Genomic DNA, 24,711 nt, shown 5'->3' on the forward strand with positions numbered 1-24,711 from the left:
ACACAACAAGACACCAAAAGAATTATGCACGTGTCCAGGGTGAGGAGAGACTTACCACATGGCACTATCTATAGCAAGTATCGCCGATGCAATGACAATGTTCTGCACTGCTGACCTACAGTTATGCCCTGCTCACATTGAGGTTCCAGGGTTATGCTCTGCTGTCCCAGAGTTTTGCCCTGCTGAACGAGAGTTATGCCCTGCTAAGCCAGAGTTTTGCCCTGCTGAACGAGAGTTATGCCCTGCTGACATGGAGATAGGCCTGTTGACCCAAAATCATACTATGCTTTAACTGAATCTTGCTATATATGGTCATACTCTGCATCATCTCAGCCAAACACTGTATAGGACCAGCAAACCCCAGTGCCACCTCAGGTGCTGTGGAGGTTCTACTGGTTCCAACAGCTGTCTATCATCACTGCCTAGCTTTAGGAACACTGTGCCTGCAGCACACCCCAGCTTCAGTGACATCTTGCTTGCTCCAAGCCCTATCTTCAAAAACAGCAAACCCTGATACACCCCAGCTTCGTTGATGTCACCCTTGCTCTGCACTTTAGTCTCAAGAACATGATAAGCACACTCTAACCTCAAGAATGCCATGCTCTTTCTGAAACTTGACGTACACTTGGAGTATTGTCATGCTTTCAGAGCACTCTAGCTTTGATAATGATGATGGTGCCACTTCCTGCTTTAGGAGACTTCAGGCACCTGGCAACCTCTCATGCTAATTTCCAGGCTGGTTTTCAGGGATCAAAGACCGGCCAGGTGCCCAAGGGCTACAAGCTCTAGCCATAGAGAGCTAAGTGCTGGCTCAAAGTCCACCCTAAGTCCAGTTCCTTAAATCCTGACCCAGTTTTTAGGCCAAGTCCCAATCAAACACACATGTTCGGTCCTAACCCAGTCATCCTAGCAAGCTCTCGATCCAGTTCCAGCTCCTATGCTAAGTCCCAGCTTAGTCACTAATTTAAGTCCCTTCAAGGACCCCAGAGAGACAGAACGAGAGAGTGTACAGTATAAGGGAGGGATAGATTTTAGTGCAGCGTCTAACTCATCACACACTTCTCTAGAAAGTGGGTGACTGTCTCGCGATGCGTGAGCGACAAAAAATTCTTTTGAAATCACACACAGTTTCACACACACAGTCCCAAACACACAGTCTCGAACACACACATACACACACCAGAAATTCAGAAACATTAGAATGACTCAACAGAGTGTGTGTGCGTGAATAAGACTCATTACAGGACAGGAACTATGGCCAGATTTCAACACTGTGTGTGTGTGTGTGTGTGTGTGTGTGTGTGTGTGTGTGTGTAAAACCACTGCTTTTACAACTTTGCCTGGCGTGATCAGAAACACATGTGAGCTGAGTCACTGTGTGTGTGTCCATGTATGGGTTAAACATTTCCTCCATGTTAACTCCATTAAAGAAAGATGTTCATACTAAGTCATCTCGCGCACACACACACACACACACACACACACACAGAAACTACAGTACTTGAATAATCAAAAGCAGATCTTGGACATGTGTAGGGTATAAAAAACCTCATATCCTACTTTGGTGTGTGTGTGTGCGTGTGTGTGTGTGTGTGTGTGTGTGTGTGTGTGCGTGTGTGTGTGTTTGTAGACTTACACTGCTTCCTTGGACACTTTTGGCATTTGTGGAATCCCCAGGAAGTGCCGATCGTCCCACAGCAGTCCTCCTGCTTAGAGAGGCCCGGGAGGGCTTTACCACACTGGAAAACACACGCGCGCGCACACACACACACACACACACACACACACACACATACAAGCCAATTAACATTGGTCCATACCTGGTCCTCTAACTCTTTTCTCAATAAGAATTTCTAGTTTTTTGACTCGCGATGTGCTCACGCCGTCGCCGTGTCCTCACTTTCTGTTCTGATCAAATGAGAACATGCAGTGATTGTTAACCATAAGTCAGCGTGTTTGTGCTACAGCTAACGTTATACATGTACATAGCTATCAGTAAGCCCCTCCCACTAAGGCCTTGTTCACACTGGCGGTAAAATCAAGCGACTTTCTGGCGTTCATAGAGCCCGGTGAGCGCGGATCCAGCGCCGTGGGCTTTCTACACTTAGTAGTCAGTAGTCGGATATATCCCATGATCCTCCATGCTATACATAGGGAAATGCGGGAAAAAGCTAAATAAAATGCACCAGCTGCAGCAGACAATTAAAAGTGGAAACTGACATCCGACAGTAATTGAAAAACTTGCGTAGAAATTTCCGCATTTCTTCATAAACCACAAAAAAACTCCCTTTAATCTGACGTTGTGCAGGCAGAGGGTAATCCAGTCGCGGCGGCAATTTTTTCTCTCCCTACACCGCCGTATTACGAGAATTTTTAAAACAAGAAGATTAATGTCTAATAAAGCAAAATGGTCCATAATAAAAGGAGGCACCTCAAATAAAACGACAAGGGCTTTCATATCCAGTTCCCGACACTGCCTCCACAGGTTAACACACAAACTACAATTTGGGCTGCAGGCTGGCGTTAGACAGAGACAAACGAACGCCGGTGTAGAAGTCAATCGAGCGCCACTACAAAACGCAACATAAACATCTAGGACGTTCAGAGCGCGTTCGTTTATCCAAAAATTTACCGCCCATGTGAACAAGGCCTAAGACAGCACTGTCATTGTGACTTTCTGAACAAAGAAAGATGTAACATTATGTGAACTCTAACTCAACGGGGACAACGGGGTAAACACAAAGTCGTGCTTAGTCCCAAGAATTGGGCTTCTTATAATATTTAAGACTACATTGACAAATACACCTCCAGAGCAAAACCCCAAGCTTGGAACATCACATCCATTGTTTAAAATGCTCACAGATGGCGTGCTTAAAGTCACTTGTTATTATTAATCAGGTTAATCAGCATGACAGCGATGTAGTCACATGACTACGATTCATTATAATATAATAAAGTATGAGCCAAATGTGCATAATTCTAACTCCTAGCCACGTTCCTATCAGACAGTCTCTAATTTCCTATTACGCACATGATCACGCACTCACCAGGTCTGATGAGATCGAACCGAGCTATTACTGCGTCTGATCAGATCGCACCACGCTCTTACTGGGTTTTTATCACATGCTCTTTTAGCTGGTTGGTATAAATTCTAGGACATGTGCATCATTTTCATCACGGAGTGATGCCAAGAGGAATTGGTTTCAGTATTTATCACAATAACAACTCAGTCAAATCAGGGACCAGCCAATCTTTCTTCATCTACATCGATAAAGTCATTAAGAGGTGTTAGTCACACTGGTAACTAGTTAATTGCATAGTTGTTGTTGGTCTTTCGGCTGCTCCCGGCAAGGGCTCGCCACAGCGGAACACCCAGTCCTCACTACAACTTGGCACAGGTTTTACGCCGGATGCCCTTCCTGACGCAACCCTCCCATTTTATCCGATGTCTACTGCATTACTGACAGGTTGTACAAGTTTTTACTGCGTTCACACATTTTTTTTGGTCATGTAGTGAGAATGTGGCTGAATGTGTCTGGGTTAGCCAAAAACAGATTGAAATATTCTGTGAGAAAATTAAAGAAACTGTAGAGGACATTAACTCTGGTACACATTCATTCACGTCAATATTCAAGTTTGTTGCCAGATTTTATGCTGTTTTTACAGATAATCTGTAAAACACACTATTCCATCACTGTTACTGTTAATAAATCAAATGATTCTAAATGATCTTTAAGTATTCTAAGTATTATAGAGTGGCCTTTTTCTTCTATTACATTTATATAGTAATTGTTGGTATCTCTTTACTCAAGTTTCTTTTTTTACATAAAGTTTTTTCAGAGGGTGTGTGTTTGTGAAAGAGACAGATAGACAGAGAGAGAGAGAGAGAGAGAGAGAGAGATCTTCATTTTCTGTTCTCACAGCGTGTAATCCTGCCGAGTTTAAAAGCTATTAACGGCGAGAGCAGGAGCGTGCACTTCTCAACAAGAGACGAGAAAAACAATCAGTCGAGTGGGCGAGATTCAATTCAGCCTTCAGACAAGACTTCAATCAACACTTCCATCAGACCAGAAGAGACCAGACGAGGCATGTGCTGTCCGGGACTGACACTGAGGCTGAGTAGCGATTACACTAACAAGAAAAATCTGATCAGGGGACAGAAATCAGAATCGTACACCACGAGACAGCTCCGTGCTATCAGCAAGAAGAAGAAAACTTCTCCTTATATGTGAAACACTTTTCATTATGAACTCATTGCTATGGCTGAACGACCAATAATCAGTTAATCAACATTTATTATTATAATATCATTATATATAACTCATATTATATTCATTAATAATATTATAATGCACATCTTTTCTCTGTTTAAGTTATTTTTATTTAAGCTCTAGCAGCACAAACATCAGTTCTGTGAGATATATTAATAAACCTCAGATAGTTTAAACAAACAATTTAAATAATAATAATGATACAAAAAAATATAATTAATAATAACAGTCTAAAACACTGCTCACGTCTCTCTGTCCTCAATCATCATCATGCCTGTGAAAAACACACCGTCCAATACTATCCATTTTCTGAACCTAAACTGCGCCCTCTTGTGGAGTATAAATGAATAGATATGTGAGCTATGGAGAGATATTGTGCAAAACAAACATTATATTTTAAAATAATCTTAATCGGTTAAAATCTTAATGACAATAAGTCCATTAATGATTGATAATTAACATCCCAACAATGTGATTATAATAGTGCCTTCATGCATAAGTATTTACCCTCACAAACTGGAAATTAACACCTTGTGTACTGAAATATACAGTCCGTAAAAATTATTTATGAGTAAAAAAATTACATGCTTTTTATGTCAAAATTAGATATCGAAATGGGTCTTGAGTATGTCACAACATAACAAAAAAAAAAAACACCAATCAGGACACTGTCCACTCTTTCCCTTCTGCACCATGCTTGTAGTATGTCTGTGAAGTCACTAAGGGCTGTTAGTTGCGCCATTAACCGGGAAATTCAGTCACTACTTATTTAGCAGCTCCATGTCAAGGGAGGCAACGCTACATCCTCACGCGTTTCTACTGCGTTCCTGACAAGTTGTCCTGTAAATGTCCTTACTACGTTCACCCAATGTCTTTGCATATGTTATGGGAATATGTTATAGGAACACACACACACACACACACACACACACACACACAGACACACCTGCATGCCAGTGGTTTCCTGGAAGCAGCGCCCGAGCTGGCTCTTTGAGGTGACGGGTTGGTAATGCAGGAAGCTCTGCTGGTTGGTATACGTGCTGTGCTGCTGAAATTTCTGAGGAATTTCAGTCAGTGAGTTATTTATTTAATTTGTAATTTAATAAATGCACATATGCAACTCCTGTTAAACCTGTCTCACATGCAATTACTTTTATTTATCAGTAAAGCGTTAGTGGGGTCATCACATTGGCTAAGCCCCGCCCCAACCCCCACAGCCCCCACCCATCTATTGCCCCCCATAAGTCCTGCCGAACGTTACCTGTACAGTGCTGCTGCTGTCCACCTGAGACACCTGATGAATCTGAACTGATGCTTCAGGGGGATGATTTACATGAATATTTACCACACCTGAGATACAGACAGAAAGAGAGAAAGAGATAGAGAGAGAGAGAGAGAGAGAGAGAGAGAGAGAAAACAGACAGAGGAAAGGATTGGAGGCAGAGAGAGACAGCAAAAAAAAAGGGCAGAGAGAAAGTATCAGGTGACATCATGCTTCTTTTCACTTCTTTTGCTCATTGTTTAAACACACATCAGTGAACTTTATTAACATCAGACAGAACATACACATAAAAATACTAAAGTTGCATTAGGCTAATGTTATGCAGTGTGGTTATCTGCAGGGGTGAGACAACGGAATGGTGATGTTACAGGACTGTAACATGTGTGTGTTTTACCCTGGCTGTGGCCATAGCTCAGTGGGAGTGTGTGTGTGGTGTGGACGTTGGTGCTTGCGCCGTTCTGCGTCGGCATCTGGCAGAACTTTCCGGTGAAGTTCGGTGGACACTGGCATTTATCTCTGGCGTTACACTTTCCTCCATTCATGCAGGGCAGGTGACACACCACTGTAACATACAGACACACAATATTATATTTTAACTTCGCTGAAAATCTAAAAATAAAATTAAAATTTATCATCTCGTCGTGAAATGTGCGTGGCCACAAGGCGGGGAACTCCACAGTGAAATAAAGAATAAATAAACGTCTGCTGAACTTTTCCGCATTAAAACAGTCTGATCAATAAACTAACATTTACATAAAGTGTAATACAAATACAAATACACAAATAGTTTAATGTCCAATCAGCACCTTTCTACTTTTAATTTCTTTACTTTTAATGTCTAGTTTAATTATTTAACTTTTAATGTGTAATCAACTTATTTTTACTTTTAACATCAAATCAACTTGTTTCTACTTGCGATGTCCAATTATCTTTTCACTTTCAACTTGTTTTTACTTTTAACGTCTAATCAACTTCTTTTAATTTAATGTCTAACCAGACTTTTACTTTTAATGTTAAATCACCTTCTGTTAATTTTTGTCCAATTAATTTCTTTTCACTTTTAATGTCTAATTAAATTCTTTTTGACTTTTAATGTTTAATTAGTTCCTTCATATTGTTAATAACTAGATAAAAATCAGATACATTTCAAAATGGCTACTATATCTGTCTTGTTTTTAACTACAATGTCATTTTTTAATGTTTAATTACTTGTTTAATGTTTTTACTTTCTAATGTCCAAGAGGCAGTGCAGGTGATGATGAACACATGCAGAAGGAACTCACCACACATTCTGATACAGTATATCACCACTGGTTCCTCCATAGATTAAGTTCTACAGGAACAATTCATTTATATTTATAATAGCATTTATTTAGCACTGTCGTCTTGAACCTCCAGGGTCCGGGTTCGATTTCCAGCTAGACTCGATTCCCGTCTCTGTGTGCATGGAGTTTGCATGTTCTCCCCGTGGTTGGTGGGTTTCTTCTGGGTACTCCGGTTTCCTCCCACAGTCCAAAGATATGCAGGTTAGGCTAATTGGCGCTCCCAAATTGTGGTAGTGTGTAAATGGGTGTGTATGTGTGTGTGCCCTGCGATGGATTGGCACCCTGTCCAGAGTGTACCCTGTCTCGTGCCCTAAGTCTCCGGTGATAGGCTCTAGGTCCCTGCGACCCTGAATACAGGATACAGCGATATAGAAAATGAGTGAGTGAGTGAGTGAGATTTTTAATTCATTTGAATTAGAATTAATTGTCCCTCCATAAAAATGAACTTAATCCCAAAACCAAAACATTTCCATTGCATTTTAGCCCTCCCACAAAAGGACCAGCTGACATCATGTCAGTGATTATATTCTTAACACAGGTGAGAGTGTTGACGAGTGTTGACAAGGCTAATTGACTTAGAATAACAGACTGGAAGCTTTAAAAGGAGAATGGTGCTTGAAATCATTGTTCTTCCTTGGTTAATCATGATCAGCTGTAAGGAAACATGTGCAGTCATCACTGCTTTGCACAAAAAGGGATTTACAGGCAAGGATATTGCTGCTACTAAGATTGTACCTAAATCAACCATTTATTGGACCATTAAGAACTTCAAAGAGAGAGTTCGAATTGTTGCTTCAGGGCACCCAAGAAAGTCCAGTAAGTGCCAGTCTAAAGTCGATTCAGCTGTGGGATCAGGGTATCACCAGTGCAGAGCTTGCTCAGGAACAGGCAGCAGCAGGCAGGTGTAAGTATAAGACCTTTGGAGAATGGACTGGTGTCAAGAAGGGCAGCAAAGAAGCCACTTCTCTTCAGAAAAAAACATCAAGGACAGACTGGTATTCTGCAAAAACTAGATTGGACAGCTGAGGACAGGGGTAATGTAATTTTCTCTGATGAATGCTCTTTCGATCGTTTGGGTAAAATAATTAAAAAAAAGTGAGCACTGCCATGAGGGGTTGCTCCTCATCCAAGGGAATGGGCTCACTCACAATTTTGCCTAAGAACACAGCCATGTATAAAGGATGGTACTGTAAAAAAACATCCTCCAAGAGCAACTTTTCCCAACAAACCAGGAGCAATTTGGTGATGAACCATGCCTTTTCCAGCTTGAAGGAGAACCTTTGTCATTAGGCAAAAGTAATAACCAAGTGTCTCGGGTGTAATAACCAAGTGTCGTAATAAATTATACTTTAATGTACCAGAGTAACATCTGACAAAAAGATCTAAAAACAATGACGCAGCAGACTTTGTAAAAATTGCTATTAGTGTCATTCTTAAAACGTTTTGGCCACAGCTGTACTGTTGTTGATTCACAGAAATCAACAATAGCATTATTAAAATTATTTGGTTCAATTTCTAAAAATCTGTTTCACTTTTTTTTTGTCTGTTTGTTTTTGTTTTCATTTTAACATTTCATTAAAATGACTTAAACTTCTTTCGAGACTTTTGTCAACTTTAAACCCTCTGACTTCTTTATTTCGTAGTTTGCCAACTCTGTCTGGGAATCTACCAACACACACACACACACACACACACACACACACACACACACACACATTACTCAATCTGAACAGTGAGTCCATTGTCCTTGTTACACAATAGCATAACAATGGATCTAAAAAATCATCACTCTCACACACACACACACACACAAATCTAAATGCAATTATTCAATTACAATAGACAGCTGTGGGTCAGCCAAGGACAAGGAGCAATTTAGTGTGTGTGTGTGTGTGCGTGTGTGTGTAATGACAGCACTGGATGATGTCTTAACTTCAAACATGTTATTACTATGATGGCAGCTGTATTTCTCTCTCTCTCTCTCTCTGGATCTTAAAGGGTAGGAAAGAGAAGAGGCGTGGTCTGACATTTGAAGGCGTGGCTTTGTGATACCGTAGGCGTGTTATCGTTTGTGTCAAATTGTTGCACCAAAAATATGGCGTCTTGCTCACAGATCAAAAAACAATCAGTGATTTTCTGTAATTTATGCTTTAATTTCAAACTAAATCCTTATTATAGCATTCGACAGGTGTGAAGGACAGATAGAACATGTTTTATATAGTAAGACCATTATTTCACAGGAGCATACGATATTTTAAGCACATTATTTATTTCTGACAGATATTGAAGTGTTCATTTCAGTCCTGTTTTTCATTCGTGAGCGCAACATCAGATCGAAACTTCTGCCCCGTTACTGTAAGTTTAATTACATCATTTGTTTATTTTATTTTTCGCATTATTTTTCTTAGGAACTAATGTAGCCTTGATGGGTGAGTGCCTTAATGACGGGTGGGAATTGCCTACGACTAAATTAGCAAATTCTCACCCATTATCAGAGCACTCATCCATCAAGGCTACAACTACCAACCAGGGAGGATGAAGACTGTCACATTTTTCACTTTTTGAACTGCTCACTCATGCACCATTGGGAGCGGCGTAACACACTCGGCGGAAAGCGCTATCTGCTCCTTCCGCTTGCGTGAGTTCACAGACACCCATGATTGGCTAGAGCTGTGATTGATGGGAGAGCGTCAAGTGCCTCCTACCCTCCCCTCTGATGAAGCTCGGTCAATCATCTATGTTTCCATCAGGCTCTCAGCTGTGGGAGGCAACAGCATACAGCATGGAACTCACGATCTTCGGGGGACAGGGCGAGCTCGTTACCGCTGCGCCACTCAGGGGGCTAATGACATCATTTTGTCACTGAAGATCGTATTCTCTCGACATCTGAAGCCTGAGCTCAGTCCATGTTGTTTTATATTAGCAAGAAAAAACTGTGTACATGTGTTTGTGTGCCGAGTGTGTGTGTGTGTCAGTCTGCTTGTGTGTGTGTGCATGTATATGTGCATCCGTAGCGTATACGCGTGTGTATGTACATGTGCGAGTGTGTGTGAGTGTGTGTTTGAGTGTTCGTGTGCTGTGCAGCTCCAGTCCTAAGTGAGATTCGGAGCTCATTACTGATGTGACTCAGAGCAGCACTCTGATTACACAGCACTCCTGGAAAAGAGTGAGAGAGAGTGATGAAAGAATGTTCTTCCTGCAGGTTTCCAGGTGTGTGTGTGTGTGTGTGTGTGTGTGTGTGTGGGTCCTGGCAGGTACAGGCTGTCAAGCATAGCGTTCCCATTTCATTTATTGAAAAATGCATGTAAGCGTCTCATATGGACCTCTCTCTCTCACTCTCTCATTTTCTCTTTCTCTGTATCTGTATTCCCTGATACTTCATCCAGCTGCTGACACCTCTGTCCAGAAATTATACTCTATCAAGCACATCTGTCCAGAGTGTAGCACCCTGTCTGAAAAATACTAGTCCAGATGTGACCAGGAGCTTTATCCAGGAAACGTCAGACATTTCATCTTTAAAATCGGATACAATGCAGATCCAAAAACAAAATCTTAAGACTTACAGAGTGTAGAGGACTAAACAAGCCCAAAACTAAAGACGCTTTCTCTCTCTCTTTCTGTCTCTCGCTCTTTATCATACACACACACACACATAGAAACAAACAGACTGAAGAGCTGAAAGTCGATGTAGTGCGAGTCGACAGATCTCAACTGTAGTTTCTGTGCCAGCAAAAGAGCGCTATGTTCCTTATAAGGCAATGTCAAGATTAACTACATTACACACACACAAACGCACACAGAGAATTTCTAATTTTCAGACAAACAGGTCAGACGGAGCAGGGACCCTGCCTGCTTCCACATTCCAATTATCCCGCTCCCCTAACGACTACCACCTGACCTAACTCTGTTTGCGTGATCTTCGGGAAGTCTTCCAGGAACTGATGGGGACTTGTAGTAAAGAACATCAGCATCTCGTTTGGAAAACCTGACTAATGAAATAAAGACGGTTCTCGGTAGTGTACTCACTCCTCGTGTTCCTCATCAAAGACACACTGCTGAGTCATGGCTCTGAACCTCTCAGCAGGCTCTTGCTCAGGAGAACCCGTCCTTAAAGCGTTACTCTCTGATCATCTGGACGCTCCACTACACACGCTACTGCGCTCATCTAACAGACATTTCCCCAGGAGATCAGACACATACTTCAAAGGCTATTAGACACTCCACCCAAAAAATGTCAGACACTCAGCCAAAAAAAATATGACACATTGTCCAAAAGATATGTGATACTTTGTCCAGGAAATATGAGATGATTTGCCCAAAAGATATCAGACACATTGTCAAAAAGATATCAGACACTCAGTCCAGGAAATATTAAACACATTGTCCAAAAGATATTAGACACTCAGTCCAGGAAATATTGGATACTTTGTTCAAAATATATGAGACACTCATTCCAGGAAATATAAGACACTTTGTCCAAAAGATATCAGACATGTTGTTAAAGATTTCAGATACTCAGTCCAAAATATATCAGACATGTTTAGATACTAAGTCCAGGAAATATTACATACTTTGTCCAAAATATATCAATCACTCAGTCCAGGAAATACTAGCCACTTTGTCCAAAATATATCTTTGTTAAGTGACAATACAATATCTGCTACATGAGACTTTGTCCTACTGCATTCAGAAAGATTTTTTTGTAGAACTGCATCAGACTTTTCATCCAGCACTAATCAGACTTCACCCAGACACTCTTAGATATCAGACACCATCCAGCTGCTGCTACAGATCTTTCTTTACCCAGAAACAACTGGGTACTATCTGATACGTCATCCAGCTGCTATCACCTCTGTCCAGAAATTATACTCTATCAAGCACAACCGTCCAGAATATAGCACCCTGTCTGGAAAACATTAGTCCAGATCTGAGCAGGAGCTTCATCCAGGAAACGTCAGACATGTCATCTCATTTCAGCATTGACCAACATACATCAGACACCTTGTCTAGAAGCTATGTTTAAAACATATTAGAAACTTTATACAGAAATCATCACACAGCTCATCCTAATTCTAGACTCTTTATCCAGAAGTTATTAGACAGGTTAACCGGAAGATCAGATATTTTATTCATGAGTTATCAGACATCTTTTATCCAAAGTCTAGAAGAAACTTCATTCCAAGAACTTAAAGCCCGAATCTGAGACCTTAACCAAACCCTAAAGAGATCTCACAAAACATTAGATCATTTGTCTGGAGGTTTCCACACACTCAGACATTTCATCCAGCAGTAATCAGACCCTAATAAGGTTCGTCCAGGCACTAGAGGTGGTTAGACACTTTCTCAGGAAGTTATTAGAAATGTTGAGTCTGGTTGAAGGTCTGCCAAATTCCAACACACACACACACACACACACACACACACACACACACTGATTAATTGCCTATATATTACATATAAACAGCGTAAACCAGAGAAAGCTGATGCAGTGTGTGCGTGTCCATGCATGTGTGTGCACGTGTGCGCATGTGTGTGTATGTGTTTGTGTGTGCGTGTGTGGGTGTGTGTAGAGACAATTCATCACCACAAATCCTCAGGAAATTCTGACCCAAAAGCCAAGTGAGTATGGTAAATAACCACACAGCGAAGGTCCAGACGCCTTACCGCTTTACACTCCCTTTGCTTTTACACACACACACACCCACACACACACACACCAGTATCCTGAGACGTGAATCAGCAAACTAAACATAAAGTCATGACAGAACTTTAGAGTCACTAGCTTAACAATCAGCTCTCTATACCATAGCAGTTCAAACCAGTAGCTAGCTAGCTTTTCCTTTAACATTACATAACCTAGAACTAACTGAAGATTCTTACTATAAAACATCAAATCTTATTTTCCCTTAATCTTAGCTCTGTCACTTAAGCTGGCTCGTTAGCTTATCTATCGGTAGCTAGCTAAAAATCAGTTGATATTAGGAATTTAGCTTAAGATAGCTTAGCCAATAAGAATTTGCTAGCATGGGTCATAACATTCACAGTTTTAAAGCGACTGTGTCATTTATGGCAACAACATTAATTATCATGACATTATAGCTAGCTAAAGAAAATGTTACAGCTAGCTACACATTTTGTTTTTTAAGTAATTCTAATTCTAAAACTTTCACATGAGGTTAATCTTAGTTACAACACACTTACTGTTGTGTGTAAGCAGTCTTGTTAACTTGAACAAAAACATGAACGTTAACATAACTAACATTACATAACCTGAAAGTGATTATGGAACAAAAATTATTCTCATAATTTCTCAGATATCAAATCTTATCTTCTCTAACAAACTTTTCACAAAAAGTTAGCTACATCATTAAAGTTGGCTGGTTAACTTAACTAAAAATCCTTAGCATTAGCATTAGTTAGCTGTCCAGTGCTAGCTTAACCAATGAGAACATTCACAGTTTTCGAAAAAATGCATAATTTATGTTGTTAATATTTTTTTAACTGTAATTTTCATAAAAAATTACCGTTAAAAGGGGTAATATATATATATCTTTAATAGTTAGCTAAAAAAGAATTACAGCTAGCAAAAAAAAAAGCAATGTTTAATAAATTAAATTTTGTAAAGTTTTGATGAGAGAATACTTAGTATGAAACATTGCGATGAAATTTTACTAACAAAATTACACAAGAGGTTATTCTTAGTTACGCCACACGAACTTAAGCCGGTTGTTTAACTTAGCCATATATATATCTAGCTAAAAAATCTAGTGTCAATAAATGTTAATTAGCTAGCCGGCCATATACAAGGCAATGACTATTTGCCAGCCAGGAAAAATGTTAAATGTTATTATAAAACTTTATTTTGGTGACAAAATGTAAAGTAAATTGTTATAAAATCATTTTTAAAAAATCATGAATGGTAGAGCTGCGGGTGTAGAAAGAATGTTATCTCATTTATTAATGTTACTGTATATTTACTGTAAGTCAATCTTAGCTACGTCACTTACACACCTAAGCTGGCTAGTTACTGTAACGTAACTCTCAATAGCTAGGTAGAGATCAATCTGCCAATTGACTGCCAGTTAGCTAGCCACTGATAGACAAAGCAACTATTATTTTGAAATAATTCAAGTTACTAAGACCTTCTTTTGCATGAAAGCTAACTCCTCGCAGTATCCCACAATGCACCAGGAGACTCACCGACTCTGAAGTTAGGGGCGGTGAGCGTGTCAGTGGCACGTCCGTTCTCGCTGATGATGGTGGTGGTGTTTCCCTTCTCGCAGGTGTTGTGGCAGCGACCCCCACTACACGTCAGCTTGCAGATGGTCGGCGTGAAGACCAGTTTGATCCGACCTGTGTGGTTGGCCACTGTGGAGCGGCAGAGCAGGGAAAAGAGGAGAGACAGACGGAGGGAGAGAGACAGGCAGAGGAGAGAACGGGTCAAACATCTGGACCGCATGACTTTTTAATAACGGCGTCTCTGAGTTTACACGGAGAGCAGACACACGGCGAGTGTGTGACGCAACAGTGCCGAGAACGAGACGGAGACCGAGAGGGAGGAGGAGAAATAGTTTGTCGTCTGATCGTTTCTTGTTCTTTCTCTCTTTCGCTTCTCCTTCTCCCCCTTCTGTCTGTCTTCCGGTGTCTATTAAATTTTTTCATGCAGAAATTGGTGTGTGTGTGTGAAAGAGAGAGAGAGAGAGAGAGAGAGGGAGAGAAGCAGAGAGAGAGGTGGGGAATGCCATGCTTTCCACTTTCTGCCCACACAGGCAAAGGCAGGACATGCCCGTTGCTCTCTCTCTTTCTCTCTCTTTTTCACACACACACACACACACACATATATACACACACACACATATTTTCACACCTAGGTCTGAAAATAAAGGTGTGTGTGTCTGTGTGTCTGATGATGTCACTACTGCCATACACAACTAAGTTACAGGAAAAATCGACCCAGTTCTCCCCTCTCTCTCTCTCTTTCTCTCTCTTTCACTCTGTTTCTGACTTTTCCTTTCTTGCTCCCTCTCAGTATTTTTCCCTCTCCCTATCTATTTCTCCATTTTTCTCCATCCGCGTCTCTCACTATCATCTCTATTTTGTATATCTGTCTATCTCTTACTATCATTATCTTTTTTTGCATCTGTCTCTCTGTTTTTGTTCTCTTTTCCTGTCTCTTTCCTCAAACTTTCAAACTCTAAGTCTATCTCTCTCTTTTTCTGTTGTTTGCTCAGCCTCTGTCCACCTATTAATCTCGCAGTCTTCACCAGTCTCTCTTCTTTTATTTCTACTTTTAGTCTCTCTCTTTCTCTTTCTGCCATGTCTTTTAACCAGCTGCAGCTCCGGGGGTCCATCTTATAGCCTGGTTCCTTTTACAACAGAAAAAAACACCCACTACCTCTAAACACACACACACACACACACAAGTAGTCTCATTTATCAAAGGGATTAGTGTTTTTTTTTTCTCTGCAACATATCTTTTCTCTTACTCCCATTACATCACATTCTCTCTCTCTCTCTTTTCTGTGGTCATAATTCTGTCCATATGGAGAGGGAACAGTAGAGACCACGGCAGACAAAACACAGACATCAATCAGCTTTTACATACACACACACACACACATATATATACACACACACACAGGTGCAGATGCTGTAAAATAGTGAGACAGTACGGTTTGTGTGTGTCTACAGTATGTGTGTGTGTCTGGTTAAGCCATTTGTCTGTCATTTCTTCATGCAGACTGGAAGCTGCAGCTTTCACTCAGTACACATTTTCACTCAGACGCCCCCCTCATACACACACACACGCGCGCGCACACACACAGAGCCTATTTTGTTTTCTTTTCCTTTAGTTATCTTTATTTAGCTCCCTCACACAGCCGGTTCTGCAGGGGAATACGGTGTTGTTGTTGCGTCTCGGCATCCTGTATGAAAAGAACTGGAGAGGAAACGGCGAGCGTTTTGTCACACAACAGGAGAGGAGGTAGAGACTGCTGAGAAGAGATCTGTGTGAGAGGGTGACCCCATGGGACGGCTGACATTTTACTTCTCTTAAACAACAGTAAACAGTTAGCAGCTTACGCAGTAACACCTCACAGTATATAGAGTAGATCACTACCTCAACTCATCACCTCATTACCACTATTCCCATTACCAAGTATTGTGTTGTCATGTTGTCGCATTGTCACTTTCTCGCTCTTGTTTGCACATTTGCACGTGCACTTTATGTTGTCTCTTGTTGTATAAAAACATGGCTAGTTCTCTGTTAACCTAAAATGTCAATCTGTCTTGTCTCAGCTAGCCCGCTTATTAGGTTTCTTAGTTAGCTAGTTAGTTCTGTTAATTTATATTGTACTGAACTGTATATGGTTAAAGTGACAAAAACCTACTTGACTTGAGACCACTGATATGGCACAGTAGATCAGACTACAGATATAATATATAGCGTAGATTAGACTGCAGATATATCTTACATAGTAGCTCAGACCACTGATCTTATATACAGTAAGTCCCCAACTTATGAACACAGTCTGCTCCGGGAGCACGTTCATAAGTCGGATTCCTTCGTAAGTCTGACAAAGTAAGTCTCACCTTTGACACAAATATACAAGGTGAAGCATAAAAACAACCAAACACATGGGTTTGGTGTTTTGGTTCCGAATTATACCTTTGCGAGACGGCGCCTCCAAAGGCAAACCCGGTGACCTCATTTAAGTGGTCATTTAAATGGAGTGAAGGTGGAGTACTACCCTTGTATTGTGTTATAGTGGAGCTCTGACTATGTAATGAGTGGAGTAAAAGAGTAAATTATAGACTTCCATAATTCTTTTGAGTGTGAAAAGCTGCTTTGCGACAATGACAATTTTTAAAAGCGCTATACAAATAAAATTGAATTGAATTAAAGATGGAGCACTGACAGTGTAGTAGGAGGAGTGAAAGTGGAGAGAGGGTGGTGCACTGACTGTGTAGTGGATTACGGCGGGATTAAGGTGAAGTACTGACCGTGTAGCGGGTGGTGTCCGGCGCTCAGAGGGATGCTGCGTTCAGGTGGGTATCCTGCTCCGTGTAGCTGCGTGTGTGTGTTGTGTGAGGGATAAAAATTCGGCTTGATCACAAACTTCTGATTTTTTGCCTGTTGCATGTTTATGGAGACAGGACGCTGTATACTGTGGGGGAGAAACACACACACACACACACACACACACACAAATGTTAATCATTTAGATTTGTGCATCTGTTTTCACTGTCACTTCCTAGCCTGGAGCTTTATCGGAAACTCACAGGTGAGAACACATTTCAGTGCTTGGTAGAGGAAATGAATCCGGACACACCCATATATATATACACACACGCACAGTGTTTTTAGCATGCACTAATGTTCCGAGTTCTATCTTCATTTGTGATGAAGAGTAATTATCACACACTGCAATCTAAAACAGCTGGGGAATAGACACAAACACAGATAGGTAGAGAAAGAAAGACAGATATACAGACAAAACGAACGAACAAACAAACGAAAGAAAGAAAGAAAAAAGAAAATAGAAACTTATTATACACGGAATGCATTCGCAAACCAAATTCTCACACACTATTCTGAATTCAGTTTTCAGTACGGGACTCTAATAAATAATGTGACTCTCAGATAATAAACAAGGGATGTAAGAGACGCAGTAAAGGTAATGTAAAGGTGTCATGAAGGTGGATTAGGAGTACTGACCGATTTCATTGGACAAACATGTACTAAGTACAAAATAAAACATTTAAAAAACGATTTCCATGAAGTGAAAACTTTTTAGGGTGCTTTCACATCCCGGTACCCTTGACCCCAGCGTTCAGTATGTTCTTGTGATGTACACTACTGCTTAAAAGTTTGGGGTCACTTTCTAACTCCATGGTTGTTCCTGATTTTAATTTATTTCTACATTGTAAAGCAATGCTAAAGGCGCCAAAATATGCCATAATCTCCTTTGAACAGTTAATGCTGAAACGTATCTGCTCCTAATGATCTGCAAAGCCTTCATAACGCCTCTAATCCAAGGAGCTGTAAATGATGATTTTTGAACCTGGTAACTTCTGCAGCAGAGGTAAGTTTTGGTCTTCCTTTCCTGAGAGAGTCTTCATGACGGCCAGTTTCATCATGGTGCTTGATGGGTTTTGCAAATGCACTTGACAATACTGTTCTTGCAAGAACTATTCCAGAAAGCCTGACCACCGTGTCTTAAAATAACAACTAACTGTTTTTGTTGTTGCATAATTACCTAATTCCATATGTGTTATTTCATAGTTTTGAAATCACCAGTATTGTTGTAGAATGCAGAAAAAAAAATCCACTTAACAAAAACAAAGAAATTTGCAAGTGATCCCCACCTTTTTTCAGCAGTAGTGTAAACACGTTTCATCCCGAACAAGTTTCATGTTCAAGTCCATTTAAAAAGGTGATCTTGCAAGGAAGGAGCGGATAGCGCTGTCCTCCGATTGTGTTACGCCTCCCCAACGGAGCAAGTAGTTCGAAAAGATGCGGTCGGCTGGCGTCACGTGGATTTGAGGAAGCACGTGATAGTCTTCGGCCCTCCCGACTGAGTGGTAGTAGTAGCCTTAATGTGGAAGCCCCCTAGTGACGGGGAGGAATTGGACACGGCTAAATTAGGGAGATAATCAGGGGGAAAAAAGCCAATCATGGAAGTGTTGCACTGTTTAGAGCGTTAGGTCATCAGCATTAGCTCCTCCTGAGCGCAGAACACTCACAGACAGTGCGTGGAAAAGACTCCTCAGAGCTCCACGGCCAGAGCTCCTACAGAAGGAAGGCTGACTGTTGAGTGTTGACTTTTTCCCAGAAAACGAAGCAGAAGCATACTGCCATTTGCCATATCGGGGTGTTTAAAAACACAAGTGTACTCGGGTACAGAACAATAATAATAATGCAAACATTAGCAGGCGGCACGCTGGTGTAGTCGCTTTGCACCTCCAGGGTCCGGGTTCGATTTCCCAGCCAGGCTCGATTTCCGTCTCTGTGTGCATGGAGTTTGCATGTTCTCCCCGTGCTTGGTGGCTTTCCTCCAGGTACTCCAGTTTCCTCCCACAATCCAAAGACCTGGATTGGCACCCTGTCCAGAGTGTACCCTGCCTTAAGTCTCCTGGGATAGGCTGCAGGTACCCCGCGACCCTGAATGCAGGATAAAGCGGTATGAGGGAGGGGTAAAGGGGGAGCGATCAGTACGAAAGCAGCCTTAATAAACATGGTCATAATGCTCTAAAACGGTGCCTTTAATTTCAGCAGCACTTTAAAGTCTGACAGTCAGAGAACATGGCCATTGGAACCTGATATTAAGCTGAGTCCGGGTATGTAAACACCCCTCAGCTGGTGCGTGTGTGTATGTCTGTCTTTTCAACTGTGTGTATAATGCTGCATGGCTTGGCTCAGGAATGAAAGCACCCTGTAGGAATGGAGGACATAGAAAATGTGTGTGTGTGTGTATTTAAAGGTCAAGTGTTCTGGCGAGTGTTAGCGTTTTTACCATTGCCTCAGGAAGCTGAAATCATAACAGAGATCGGCATTTGGAGAAGGAATCTTTCAGAATGAGTTTAATAGCTACTTGAAACTCGAGAACAGAAACAATAACATAGTGAACTGCACTAGTCGCAGACACGCTATTTATGTATTTATTTATTTATATTAATTTATTAATTTTACTACAAAAAAAATTCTAATACTTAATCAATAGGAAATGTAGTAGCTACATGGACATGCAGACTGAGCGATATACTGTAGTAGCTTTGGTTAATAAATATTTAAATCACTGGCTGATGACCATAATACAAATGTAAAAGGCCATGTGTAACATAAACTACATGTTCAAAAGTATGTGCACTCCAACCATCACAGCCATACGCACTCATTAATTACCGCTAGCGGTGTTTTGAAATTGGTTTAAGTCTGTCTATTTATGGCCATTATACATTTGAACATTCATGCATATTTGCACTCACCCTGGACATTTCTATTTCATTTCATTTTGCACACTTTCTATTCATTTCATTTTGCACATTTTTTCCATATTTTTCATATTTGTACAGCCATTATTGTCTATATTTTGTACTGCTAAGTTTATTCCTATATTTTATATTTTGTACTATTTTTCTCTGCAGCTATATTTTATTCTTATTCTTATTCCATTCCCTAATTTATTTCTTATTGATCATTTAAATTTTAAGGTCACGAGTTGTCGTGTAAGCATTTTACTGCATATTGTACTCTGTATGACTGTGTATATGACAAATAAAATTTGAATTTGCAATTTACGTGTGTAATGAGTGGGTTTAAGACTAATTAGATTACAAAGTTTAGACAGAAAGGCAGAACGGAGGCATTTTAGGCGCGCAATTGATGATAACTCCATAAAATGTGTTTATGTTGATCTGCTAATGAGCAGCATTTTCTTAATTGAAGTGAGTGAGATGAAGCAGGGAAAACACTAAAATCTGCAAGGCAGGGGGTCCTCCAGAACCGGGACTGGTAACCACTGGGCTAGAGGATTGGATTTCAGTCATCTAATTAATCTAGGGTTGAGTAATAAACTTTTAAAGCATAAAATTTATTCGTAAATTCATTTTAGGACTAAGACCAAGCGCACGATTTTGATAAAGTAACACCATAAAATGTCCCCTAGTGGCGCAGTGATAAAGTGCTCGCCCTATCATCCGGGGATCGCGAGTTCGATTCCTGGGTGATGCTGTAACCTTTCGCAGCTGGAGGCCTAGAGAGAGCTGATTGGCCGAGCTCTTTTAGAGGGAAGGGATGAGAGTTACTTAGTGCGCCCACATAAATCACGGCTCTACAGCCAATCAGGGGCGTCTGTGAGCTCGCCGAGTGCGTGAGCGAGCAGTTCGACAAGATGTGGTCGGCTGGCGGCACATGGTTTAAAGGAAACACGTGATAGTCCACGGCCCTCTCGACTCATTGGTAGTAGTAGCTTTATGTGGGAGCCCCCTAGTGATGAGGAGAAATTGGATACGACTAAATTAGGGAGAAAATCTGGGAAACAACCCGCCCCCTAAAAAAAAAAAAGTAATACCATAAAAATTGGTTTCTGTTGCGCCACACAGAAGCTTCTGCACCCGGGACAGATTCATTTATATCTAAGGCTGATCGGATGATCACCAGTAACAGCCAATCAAACTGAAACCAGCCAATTTTGGTCACTGGCGCGTTTGGAGAAGAAGTGAAACAGAGGGAGTTTGAGGGAGTCAAAAAAGCATTATCTGAGGGGAATTTTAGCTGGAGCGTTAACACACATACACACACACACACTCCGGGGGAGCTCTGAGACCTAATGGTTCATTTGTACCATATATAGTAAACTATGGGACCTTTAATGTGTTGCAAAATTGTAGCATGGACTATTTGTAATGTGACTTGGAGGTATTGGGTTGTGAAAGGATTCTGTCAGGGGGCACATGGTAACGTTTTGTCTGAGGGTCCAGAAATTTTAATGACAACCCTGAGAGCCACATATGGGTGTTATGGACATACTTTTGTGGTTATAGTGTAGCTCTCATGTATATTTAAAGAAAGTATGTGTGTAACGTAGACCCAATAGTATTATACAGAGGTATAATGTAGACGAGTAACATAGAAGTGTAAGTACATGTTTCACGTACAGTACAAACATGACAGATATAAAAGGACGTGTGTACCATGGACATGGCGTAGAGGTATAAAGACGTGTGTATCATAAACAGTGTGTATAGTGTGGAGTCTAGGCCTTACCTTTGACCTAAAGAGATATACCATGAACATGATCCTGTCTCTCCCAGACACAAAAACAGGACGGTCTATTAAAGATAACACTCTGGAGTCTATTTACATCTGTGAGTGGGTGCGTGCGTGTGTGCGTGTGTGTGTGTGGTACATGGAAATCAGTGTGTCAGTGGACAGTGTAATGAGTTTCCTCAACCCTGTTCCAGCACAACTGCTTTTATTTCATTACTCCACTTATTTCATTAAACTGCATTTCTCCAGCCTCCAGACTCAGTTACTGTTCACGAACATCGCTCCAGAAACGGTGTGTTTTGATTGGCTGAGGGCAGAACAGACATTGAACCAAGGACACAAAGAAAAAAGACAGAGCTCTTAAAAAACGCACCCGGCGGGAGAACGTCTGTGAAAACAACCTGTTTCGGTGGGAAATGTTTTTAGTAGATTTTGTGTGTGTGTGTGCGTGTGTGTGGTTTTATTTTACTTTTTGTGGAAGTGAGATGGACATGGGAGACTTTTTGAATAAAGTTTTTTTTTTATAGATGCAAAGGGGAACAAAACAGACATCGCACACAGCTAGCGCTCTGGGTGTTATCAGGATAGAACAATAAAATAAAAAAAATTAAAAAATCTAAGAACAGTGAAACTATGCGGATTGTCATTCTAGTCCCACGTCAGTTGTAGTGCTAGATGGTCAACAAATAAACGAGACCCCAGTATTCAGCTCCGTGGCGTAGTGGTTTGCATTGTGGCCTCTGGGTCTGCGGAATGGAGTTGCATGTTCTCCCCGTGCTTAGTGAGTTTCCTCCGGGTACTCCGGTTTCCTCCCACAGTCACCAATTCCCACAGCTAATTAGTTAGAAACGGAAACAAAAAGCGCGACAGAGCAAGGCATACTCCAAAAAATGGAAAGTAGACTATGAAATCTGAGCCTCTACAGACAAAGGAACAGATGAATATATGATTATTCTTCCTGCAGAAAGCTTAAATCTAGTTTGTCTCATACATTCCGGAACCGTGGCGATAATTAAAAGCAGTGATGCGAATCACCACTATGAGACGGGTCTTTAGAGCAAACATATCCGCAGCGATCTGAGGTGAGGGCGTGTAAAACACCCGGATTGAAAGCTCCAGAGTTCTTCTACATTCATTTACAGCCCAGCACCATGCGAAGGAAGATTCACTAATGATTGAATCAAAATTGTTGTCTGCATTCCATACAAATACTGTACAAGAATGTGTGTATATAGTCGGCTATAACATCAGTGACAACAGAAATACACTTGTTTAGTAAACAATAAATCGACCTACAGTATATATGGATATAAAGTATGCCGTGCAGCTTTCTAACCTCCTCAGACTTGTAATGTCTCCTAGGCGTTTCTGTTTATTAGCACCTGATAACTACTTAACATAATGGATGTCGTTAAACAGTAAGATGTTTGACAAAAGAATGTGTAAGAAGAGGACCTTAAATTGCTTACTGTATTTACAGTATCCACACTCTTTCATTTATTCACATCAACAAAAGTGAAATAAAAAGAAGTTTAATATATAGACATGCTGCAAATCCTTCTATATGCACATGTCTAAAGAAGTGTATAATAACCCCACCGTCCTCGGTCCCACAGGGGGTTTTATCTTGAGCTGGGATAAACGAGATAAGCGAGCGGCTGGATAAAGAGGATGAGTAATTATAGGGGCGAGGCGAGGATCTAAGTGACACTTCAAAGTGAAAACAAAGTACAGTGAGGACGTGAACTCCAGTTTAGATGGATGAAGAATGCAGGTGTGTGAGACATGAGAACATGAGACACACACTCACACGCACGCAAAATGAGACTGTCACTCGTGCCAATCTTAAACCAAGATCAAGAGGATAACACGGAGCACATGATCTTTGAAAGCATGTAACTGAGAGAATAAATCACTCCAGGACGTGCAGTTACAGGAAATTAATCAGCGACGATGTGCTTTCATGTGATCCAGCAGGATTCTTTTCCTTTTAGAAGGATGTAATTCCACTTATAACATTTTATTTATTACCTTTTATCTGAGTGTGTTCCTGTTGTCATTGACATTATAGCAGTTATAAACACTCACTGCATCACCAGTCTTTATTCACTCTCTGCAAGTTAATAAGAGAAAAATGGCAGCTTGTCTTGTAACTGAAAAACCACAAAGCAGCGTAAAATCCTCTGTCCTGACGATGTGGGAAAACTTACAGCTATAGCTGTACCTCTGACTGTTGCATGGCACTCACACTCCTATAATGTTAAAGAAACGTCTCCTCATACTGGAGAACACTTTAGTCTATTAATGAATATATTTTTCCTGTTGAGGACCTGTTATACTGTATAAACATTTTCAAATCTCTACGTGTAAACCAGATCACCAGTCTGCTGTGAGCTCCAGGCCAAACACCGCAATTTCCATATTCTCAGCTTCGAAGGTCATGGGGTTAAAGGTTACCTACACCACTCACAGATAGAAGATTAACGTTCACCTTCTGCTTTCCCACAGGTCCACTTTCCCTGTGCTGAAGTCAAAGGTCAACAGGGTACATGCCCTGCGAATCTTAGGGCATGTATCTGTCAGTAGCGATGGTGGAAAATCGCTTGCCCTGACTGTTTCAATTTGCTTTAATCAGGTTTAATGACATCATAGTTACGTTTTGGGTTTATTAATGCATTACAATTTGATTTATTACAAAGGGTTAGAATAAAATTTATATCTTCTTCCTCAATCATACTCTGCTCTATAACCTTGTTTATTTTGGAATCATGTTTGATTTGCACACTTTTTGCACCAGCATCAAACAGTATGCTCTAAATCAAATAAAATCATTTTCTATCTATCTATCTATCTATCTATCTATCTATCTATCTATCTATCTATCAAAGGTTACATGACAGACTCATACATCATAGTAAATCAACAGAATTATAAATACACAACACAAACATTAATTATTATATAATAATAATAATAATAATTATAATTATTATAATTATAATTATTATTATAATTATTATTATAATTATTATTGTTATTAATCAAAATAATTAGGTAGTTAAC

At 40.6% G+C, this 24,711-nt stretch overlaps 1 protein-coding gene across 2 annotated transcripts in view; it reads right to left on the reverse strand.

Moving 5' to 3' along the window:
* The window catches only part of ltbp1 (latent transforming growth factor beta binding protein 1), a 69,095-nt gene that overhangs the window by 27,426 nt on the left and 16,958 nt on the right, over positions 1 to 24,711 (reverse strand). For both annotated transcript variants that reach the window (XM_053509431.1, XM_053509430.1), the window contains exons 4-9: positions 16,881 to 17,044; positions 14,079 to 14,246; positions 5,948 to 6,115; positions 5,533 to 5,621; positions 5,218 to 5,328; positions 1,637 to 1,739 (exon numbers count right to left, since the gene is read on the reverse strand). In XM_053509431.1, the coding sequence (XP_053365406.1) occupies positions 1,637 to 1,739; positions 5,218 to 5,328; positions 5,533 to 5,621; positions 5,948 to 6,115; positions 14,079 to 14,246; positions 16,881 to 17,044 (803 nt within the window). The remainder of the gene's footprint in view (positions 1 to 1,636; positions 1,740 to 5,217; positions 5,329 to 5,532; positions 5,622 to 5,947; positions 6,116 to 14,078; positions 14,247 to 16,880; positions 17,045 to 24,711) is intronic.

This window comes from Clarias gariepinus, chromosome 13, assembly GCF_024256425.1.
Source record: "Clarias gariepinus isolate MV-2021 ecotype Netherlands chromosome 13, CGAR_prim_01v2, whole genome shotgun sequence".
NCBI lineage: Eukaryota > Metazoa > Chordata > Actinopteri > Siluriformes > Clariidae > Clarias > Clarias gariepinus.